The sequence below is a fragment of the Silurus meridionalis genome, chromosome 8, assembly GCF_014805685.1.
Source record: "Silurus meridionalis isolate SWU-2019-XX chromosome 8, ASM1480568v1, whole genome shotgun sequence".
Taxonomy (NCBI): domain Eukaryota; kingdom Metazoa; phylum Chordata; class Actinopteri; order Siluriformes; family Siluridae; genus Silurus; species Silurus meridionalis.
The window spans coordinates 20,717,134-20,727,108 of record NC_060891.1 but is presented as its reverse complement, the minus strand read 5'-3'; the positions used below and the strand labels follow the sequence as shown (position 1 = coordinate 20,727,108).

Here is a 9,975-nt window from a genome sequence, read left to right as displayed (position 1 = left end):
TAAAGCAAGAACAACAATAGAACAATAACAATAGCAATAATGATAGCTATAGTTTCTATAAATGTAATTATGTTCAATTAAACCAAGGTATATATTTTAACAAGTCCTTTTTTCAGTTTCTTTTGTACAATGTTTACGAATTTGTGGAGATAGCAAAGTCAAACCTGATATTGTTTATGCCGTCGTACTCTTCTGACTGTAGAGATTAATATATTACAGTAACGTTGCACTTGAAGCCTCGGTTGTGAAGGATATTTGCAAAACCGTAGTCTACGCTGGTGAATGTCGCCCTCTCTGGTGTACTGTCGCCCTCTCAGTGTACTGTCTTTAACGTGGCCAGGATTCAACACTCCCGTCTTCTCTCAATCAGCAAACTGATGCTCCGCCCACACTCAGCGATAGTCTTCTCTCCGGATAATCGCCAATCTTCTCTTTAATTTCTCTGACTTTAATCTTCTTTGGCAATACCGGCGGCACGTTTTCACTGTAGCTGCACTGGTTCAATTAATAATGCCCACGCATCGTACTGATGTTGTTTGAGTTTATTCACACACTCTCTCTCTCACTCGCTCTCTCTTCAAACACCGTGAAAACTATAAAAAATATAAACATATAACATTCAAATACACATCTCACAATCACAATAAACATCCACAAACACAATCCATTCATAATTAGTCCCAATCACGACATTACAATACACAATACACTTATATACAACTTATATATAAAACACCTAACACATTCTACATAACAGCACATGAACATTATAATATTCGACACAATATTAACATTTACCGTGTGCGCCTTTGAACCACATGCAGATAAATGGTAATTATTTGTGCAAGCCGTTCATATCAGCATGTTCACGTGTCCATGTCTTTGCTACGCTCTGACCCATAATTCCCTATTCCCGCGCACCACACTGGCATCACGTGTACATCACATCGTTTAAAGAAACATGCACATACACATTCTCTGAACATTACGTTTCATTTTTAACCTTCTGTTTAAACTTCCATGAAATAAAATGAACTTGAAATAACAACAAAAAACAGTTAAACTGTCTTGCAGACATTTACACACCAAGTGTACATCTTACGATCGGATGTATTGGTATCGTCAGTATAATGGAGAGAGTATGGAACTCATAGTGTACTCTCCTACATATGGCACTCCAGAGTTTGGAAAGTTCAGCCAAAGTAAATTTGCAGTGACTAAATCAAATCCTGAGAGCGGCTCTTTCACAGTAAAGAATGTGGACTATAATGACAGTGCTGTATATTTTTGTGCTGTGAGTGAACACATTGTTAGAGCTACAGGGCAGAGCTGTACAAAAACACACTGGGGGTCTCAGAATTGGAGACGCCTAAAGATGGCAGTATGATGCAGCAAATACTGATAAAGAATTATAATGAATTTAAAGTCTATTTTCCCCTATGTGGAGTCTGGCAGGGTTTTGTGTGTCTTATTTTGTGTCATTTATCAAATGACTATGTTTTCTATCAGCCAATTATAGTAATGAACACTGACATTTCTGAGGTAACATTATACTCTTAGTCGTTTAGTGCAATAGAGCCAAGGCTGTTAAAGTGCAAAGAGCAAAATGAAAAAGATTCAAAGCATCTGTGCATTTTTTTTAAGTTAACAGACAGTGGTTTAAAACCACTGTAAACTTTCTGAATCATGTCAGACGTCTCTGTGGCAGATTTGTTAAGTTGCACACAGAATTTCACATTTGCTATTTTTTTATAACTTGCTGTCCATGATGAAATCACAAACGTGGTAAAGCACATCGTCAAAATAGCACCAGTTGCACAGCTCCCAATGTACACAGGACAATGTCTTTTTGGCACACTCGCTTATGAAGAGTGCTGCTACCTGTAACTGTGCATTTTAGCTGTTCTTGGCTGTTCCCACTAGGGTGAGCCCTTTAGATTCGAGTGGCATATCAGTGTTACACCACAGAAGAAGAGAAAAAGAGGATGGAGTACTTGTGTTGCCTCTTAATGCAGAGTAGACTCACATACACACAGCACAAAAGTCCAACATGATCAATGCTTTCATCATATTTTCTGTCACACTACTTTGTCTTCCAGGTAAATATTTCCAATATATAATAATTTTTTTAAAGTATATAACTAACAGCATCAGGCCTAAATGTTTTTTTTTTCTCCACAGGTTCTGGGGTTTGTTCTGTATTTCAGACTCCTCCTGATCTCATAAAAAATCTAAATGAGATTGCTGAGATCAAATGTGCACACAATGTATCGAGCTATGATCGCATTCTGTGGTACAAACACAGCCAGGACACAGGATTTACATTCATGGGATACATTTTTGCTACTTCTTTAAAGCCTGAGGAAGAATTTACAACCAAAATCAAACTGAGTGGTGATGGGAGCAAAAACGGTTCTTTGACCATAAACAGTGTTTCAGTAAACGACAGTGCTGTGTATTACTGTGCAGCTTATTACACAGTGCTGTAGATCAGCACACTTCACTACAAAAACCTTCATCTGATCAGCATGACCTCCCCACCAGAACACCTGGAGCTGGTCTAAGAATTAGAGACGCCTAAAGATGGCAGTATGATGCAACAAATTCTGATAAAGAATTATAATGTATTTAAAGTCTATTTTCCCCTATGTGGAGTCTGGCAGGGTTTTGTGTGTTTTTATTCTGTGTCATTTATCAAATGACTGTGTTTTCTATCAGCCAATGATAATAATGAACACTTTGACATTTCTGAGGTAACATTATACTCCTAGTTGTTTAGTGCAATAGAGTCAAGGTTGTTAAAGTGCAAAGAGCAAAATGAAGAAGATTCAAAACATCTGTGCATTTTTTATTTTATTTTACAGACAGTGGTTCAAAACCACTTTAAACTTTCTGAATCATGTCAGACAGATATGTTAAGTTTCCCACAGAATTTCACTTTTGCTATTTTTTATAACTTGCTGTCCATGATGAAATCACAAACGTGGTAACGCACATCCTCAAAATACACAGCTCCTAGTGTACACAGGACAATGTCTTTTTGGCACACTCGCTTATGAAGCGTGCTGCTACCTGTAACTGTGCATTTTAGCTGTTCTTGGCTGTTCCCGCTAGGGTGAGCCCTTTAGATTCGAGTGGCATATCAGTGGTACACCACAGAAGAAGAGAAAAAGAGGATGGAGTACTTGTGTTGCCTCTTAATGCAGAGTAGACTCACATACACACAGCACAAAAGTCCAACATGATCAATGCTTTCATCATATTTTCTGTCACACTACTGTATCTTCCAGGTAAATATTTCCAATATATAATCATTTTTTTTAAGTATATAACTAACAGCATCAGGCCTAAATGTTTTTCTCTCTCCACAGGTTCTGGGGTTTGTTCTGTATTTCAGACTCCTCCTGATCTCATTAAAAATCTAAATGAGATTGCTGAGATCAAATGTGCACACAATGTATCGAGCTATAATCGCATTATGTGGTACAAACACAGCCAGGACACAGGATTTACATTCATGGGATACATTTTTGCTACTTCTTTAAAGCCTGAGGAAGAATTTACAACCAAAATCAAACTGAGTGGTGATGGGAGCAAAAACGGTACTTTGACGATAAACAGTGTTTCAGTAAACGACAGTGCTGTGTATTACTGTGCAGCTTATTACACAGTGCTGTAGATCAGCTCACTTCACTACAAAAACCTTCATCTGATCAGCATGACCTCCCCACCAGAACACCTGGAGCTGTGGTGGGATTTGATTAATTGCCATGCAAAGATGCTCAGTGTTTAGATAGCAGTTTCTATTTGCATTTATTATAACATTTTCTCTAATAATGTTAGGAATATGATCTTTTTGACAAATCTAATTTTTATTAATAAAATGTAATATATAGTGCGTTAAAAATGTGCATTTATTACAATGTGATGTCACTGACCTGAGCAATGGCACATCATGATAACATTTCCTTTTTAAAAACATGTTTTCAATATAAACCAAGAGTTATAGTGTCTTATGGCAAACATCTTCATGACATCAAAGCAAATCTATAAACAGAATATAAACAGTCAATAACTCATATTATATATTATATTATATAAAAAATTATTTGTGTACCTCAATCTTGTCACTTCAATGAGTGATCGTCATTCATGCAAAATAAAAGAGGGATTATTGACGCTGACTTTGTGGGTGGAGTTATGACATCACATCATACAAAAAAAAAATTATTTATCATAAACAGTCCTACTTCTGTCATTAACCTTTTCTTCAAGAGTCACCATGGTTATAATTCTATTAATTTTTCAGTCACTCTACTGTATTACAGGTAATATTTTTTTTAAAGCCCCTGTAGTAATATAACTGCTGTATATGTATAACAATCAAAATAGAAGAATAAACATTTGATAAGCATATGTGAATAGAGGAAGATAATATTTGTTGTTTATCCACAGGAGTTGCTGGAGCAAATGATGTCTCTCAGTCCAATGAAATCTTGATTTAAAAGGGTCAATCAACCACAATGAACTGCTCACACACCAAGGGTACATCTTACGATCGAATGTATTGGTATCGTCAGTATAATGGAGAGAGTATGGAACTCATAGTGTACTCTCCTACATATGGCACTCCAGAGTTTGGAAAGTTCAGCCAAAGTAAATTTGCAGTGACTAAATCAAATCCTGAGAGCGGCTCTTTCACAGTAAATAATGTGGACTATAATGATAGTGCTGTGTATTTTTGTGCCGTGAGTGAACACAGTGTTATAGCTACAGGGCAGAGCTGTACAAAAACACACTGGGGGTCTCAGAATTGGAGACGCCTAAAGATGGCAGTATGATGCAACAAATTCTAATAAACTTTAAGTCTATTTTACCCTATGTGGAGTCTGGAAGGGTTTCATGTGTTCTTATTTTGTGTCATTTATTAAATATCATAATCATGTTTTCCATCAGCCAATGATAATAATGAACACTCTGACATTTCTGAGGTAACATTATACTCTCAGTTGTTTAGTGCAAAAGAGCCATGACTGTTAAAGTGGTGTTCAAGAGCAACAAGAAGGAGATTCAAAGCATCTGTGCATTTTTTGTTATTTTACAGACATGTACAAAACCAGTATTTATTACTGATATCTAAAAGTTTATTGACTAGACACCTGAATTAATTCAGAAATCAGTGAAACACATTTAGATATAAGCTCAAAGCTCAAAAAACAGATTATGTTTGTAAAATAGGTTTGTGATGATGGGGCAATTAGTTGTAGATGTATTTTTTACTCGAGTGTGCTAAGCTCATTCATCCTAACACATGTTTTGTATATTTTATGTTTATGTTTTTTTAATATATTTAACATTTAATTGTGTGTATGTACTTCCTGCATAAATGTAGTACATAAATGTTATATATGAGGTGTGTTACTAATAATCCTCAACATGAAGGACAGTTCATTCCTGGCATGCTGATGTGACGAGTTCTTGTCAGACTTCGATGCTGTGTTCCTTTCACTCCTGGGTTAGCACCTTGTCATCTTCCAATGATGTTCTTCTGCTCTTGGTAAGTGTGTTCCACTCAAAACACTTCAAACAACTCATTGTAGCATCGCTGTAAACTTTCTGAATCATGTCAGACGTCTCTGTGGCAGATTTGTTAAGTTGCACACAGAATTTCACTTTTGCTATTTTTTATAACTTGCTGTCCATGATGAAATCACAAACGTGGTAAAGCACATCAACAAAATAGCACCAGTTGCACAGCTTTCAATGTACACAGGACAATGTCTTTATGGCACACTCGCTTATGAAGAGTGCTGCTCCCTGGAACTGCATTTTAGCTGTTCTTGGCTGTTCCCGCTAGGGTGAGCCCTTTAGATTCGAGTGGCATATCAGTGTTACACCACAGAAGAAAAGAAAAAGAGGATGGAGTACTTGTGTTGCCTCTTAATGCAGAGTAGACTCACATACACACAGCACAAAAGTCCAACATGATCAATGCTTTCATCATATTTTCTGTCACACTACTGTGTCTTCCAGGTAAATATTTCCAATATATAATAATCTTTTTTTTAAGTATATAACTAACAGCATCAGGCCTAAATGTTTTTTTTTCTCTCCACAGGTTCTGGGGTTTGTTCTGTAGTCCAGACTCCTCCTGATCTCATTAAAAATCTAAATGAGATTGCTGAGATCAAATGTGCACACAATGTATCGAGCTATAATCAAATTCTGTGGTACAAACACAGCCAGGACACAGGATTTACATTCATGGGATACATTTTAAATGCTCTTTCAAAGCCTGAGGCAGAATTTACAACCAAAATCAAACTGAGTGGTGATGGGAGCAAAACTGGTTCTTTGACCATAAACAGTGTTTCAGTAAACGACAGTGCTGTGTATTACTGTGCAGCTTATTACACAGTGCTGTAGATCAGCTCACTTCACTACAAAAACCTTTATTTGATTAAATCAGGAGCACCTGCAGCTGGATTTGATTTTGTGCCAATAAACAACACAGAGTTGTTCAGTTATTTTCATATACCTAAACTTTTCCTAAAACTAACATTAGTTTATACACCCTCTTTGTGGGTGAAGCTACTGTATGATATCACCTTAGATCACTGCTCTAATTAATCTTACACAGTCTTAGTTCTGTCTGTAGGCAAGTCTGTAGCTTTGCTATGAAAAAATCCCAATTATTAGAGTTCCATTTGTTTTTCAGTCACTCAGTTGAACTAAAACTACTCTGCTAATCACCAAAATGATTATCATTATAATGATCTAACTGCTGTACATGTTTGTCAATCAAAAGAGGAGACTAATCAGCTGAGACACATTTGTCAGAAGAACACTAATATTTGTTATTCATCCATAGGAGCTGATGGCGCAAACATTGTCCAATCCAACCTAATCTGTGCAAAAATGGGTCATTTTGCTACAATAATCAGCTTACATACCAAGAGTGTCACATTGACAGTGTATGGGGAAGTGGTAGCTCACAGGTTAAGGCACCAGACTTTGGACCAGAAAGAAATGAGTTCAAATCCCAGCAAAACCAAGTTGCCACTGCTGGGCCCCGATCTGCTCACTTCACCAAATGTCATAAATGTAAGTATGGTGCTAATAGTGTACTTTCCAACATATGGCACTTCAGAGTTTGGAAAGTTTATCCAAAGCAAATTCACATTGATTAAATCAGTTGCTCAAAACACTACAGTATATTTATTGTGTATTCGCAGGGACTAAAGATGTCTTTCAGTCTAATATAATTTGGGTTAAAATGGGCCAATCAGCCACAATAAACTCCTCACAAGCCATGAGTGCATTTCATAAACAGATGTCCTGGAGAAAGTATGGAGCTCATAGTGTTCACTGTGCCCTATGGCAATTCAGAACAGATGCCTAGAGCAGCTCTAAGAGGTGGATTATACTGACAGCGGTGTGTATTTTTGTACCATGAGAGAACACGTTAACTACAGGGCAGAGCTGAACAAAATCACACTGCGTGTCAGTCCGGATGGAATGGAGACACCTGAAATAACATAACGTCATAACATCCAATAATATCACCCTCTCATGATAATTACTGTCAATATTGTTGTATTACTTTATATTATCATTATGATAATTTATGAGTGTTTGCCATTATTCATGACATGCTTATAATAAAGTTATGTCTTAACAGTATATAGTTCATGTTGTCAACTACAGGGAGCCCTTTTATATAGTAATGTAACAAATACAGAGTAGGCCACTGGTATTTCTCAGACAGGCTCAGGATTCTCACTCATTAATGATGATTCTCTTATTAAAGATCTATATTTTAAAAGTCTATTTTAGTTATAAGAAGAAAAAAAAAGACCTATAGGGGGCAGAACAATGCAAATATCTTTCTTGTCAAAAGTCATGAACATGTACATTTCTTGAAAGCTCTCACTCTAAATTTATCGCACTCCCTCATTTGACTTTTGCTGTGCACTATGCTATAAGCTAGAGGGAGTTCTTTCATTAGAAACAGCAATATATGAAATTATATAACAGAACTGCCTAAGTAGATGATGGATGACTGGAGGTCACTCTTTCGATTTTACAACACAGAGACTTAACATGTACACTCTTCTCACCTCTTTAATTGTAACACTATTGTTTCTAACAGGTAAATATGACTGATATAAAAAAGAATATATTTAATTTCAGGTGTTATATGAAACAATTATTATTATTTTAAATGATACTTTGGGAAATGTACTTCTTCATTTTGTGTACTATAAGTAAATGCTATATTTTTCTCTTCACAGGTTCTGGGGTTTGTTCTGTATTTCAGACTCCTCCTGATCTCATCAAAAATCTAAATGAGATTGTTGAGATCAAATGTGCACACAATGTATCGAGCTATGATCGCATTCTGTGGTACAAACACAGCCAGGACACAGGATTTACATTCATGGGATACATTTATGCTACTTCTTTAAAGCCTGAGGCAGAATTTACAACCAAAATCAAACTGAGTGGTGATGGGAGCAAAAACGGTTCTTTGACCATAAACAGTGTTTCAGTAAACGACAGTGCTGTGTATTACTGTGCAGCTTATTACACAGTGCTGTAGATCAGCTCACTTCACTACAAAAACCTTCATCTGATCAGCATGACCTCCCCACCAGAACACCTGGAGCTGTGGTGGGATTTGATTTATTGCCAATAAACCATGCAAAGATGCTCAGTGTTTAGATAGCAGTTTCTATTTGCATTTTATGTAACATTTTCTCTAATAATGTTAGCAATATTTTCTTTGAGACAAAACAATAAATTTTTTTTATTTATAAAATGTAATAAGTACTGCCTTAGAAGTTAGAAATATAGTCCAGCACTCTTCTATCCTGATCAGGAAGGCATAACCTGTTTTTTCTGAGGAGACTTAAAAAGTCCCGTCTGTGTTACAGGATACTAGAGAATATTTACCGCTGTACCATTGAGAGCATCCTGACTAACTGCATCTCAGTTTGTTACAGCAGCTGCACTGCTTCGGACTGTAAAGCCCTTTAGAGGGTGGTAAAAACTGCCCAACGAATCATTGCACTCAGTTTCCCACCTTGGAGAACATTTACAATAAACGGTAGCTGCAACGGGCGAGGGGCATTATCAAAGATCCCTCTTACCATGGACTATTCTTTCTGTTTATTTTGCACTGCTTATCCACTACACATTTCTTTTCGCACCATCCTTAACTGACATTTGCACTACTGTACATTCCACCTATATTTATACTGTATATACTATATCATACATACTGTACATTCATACTTTCATTTGAGTATATTATCTTCTGACATGTCTATCTATGCATAATCTTTGCACAGTATATTGTATATAGTATATTACTATATATACACCGTATATTATTATATACTGCACCTTCTGTACATTAATTACCCTCATCCCTCTATATATAGACCTCATACCTTATTTATATACTGTTATCTATTAAATAGGTCACTTATGCATTGCTTGTTAGATGCTAATTGCATTTCATTGGCTCTGTACATGTACCTTGCACAGGGAGAAGCCGAAAGAAAGTTAGTTAGTTATAATATAATATAATTAGTTCTATAGACATTATCATACAGAGTATCGTAATCATAATGGTTTGTGTTACCAGTTTGTCCTCTATTTGGTCACTTAAATGAGTGATTATGACTCATAGAGAAATGTAAATAATGGATTTTTGGGTGGAGTCATAATGTCACATCCTACATGACCATTTGAATGATCTTGAACAGTCCTATTTCAGTTTGTAGTCTTGTCACCAAGAGTCATCATGATAATAGTTCTAGTCTTTTTGCAGTCACTCTACTGCAGGGGTGTCAAACTTAATTTCACAGTGGGCCAAAATTAAAAACTGGGACGAAGTCGCAGACCAAACTCAATATTTATTGAAAAATTGACTGCAATTGTGCATGTTTTCCATTATCTCCAGATGTG

General features: G+C 36.3%; 1 gene segment (V, D, J or C); it reads left to right on the top strand.

Moving 5' to 3' along the window:
- Positions 1-5,845: 5,845 nt before the first annotated feature.
- On the top strand, positions 5,846-8,702 carry LOC124390045. The segment is given in 2 exon segments: positions 5,846-6,033; positions 8,295-8,702. Coding segments are annotated over 2 exon segments (357 nt in total).
- Positions 8,703-9,975: the final 1,273 nt, after the last annotated feature.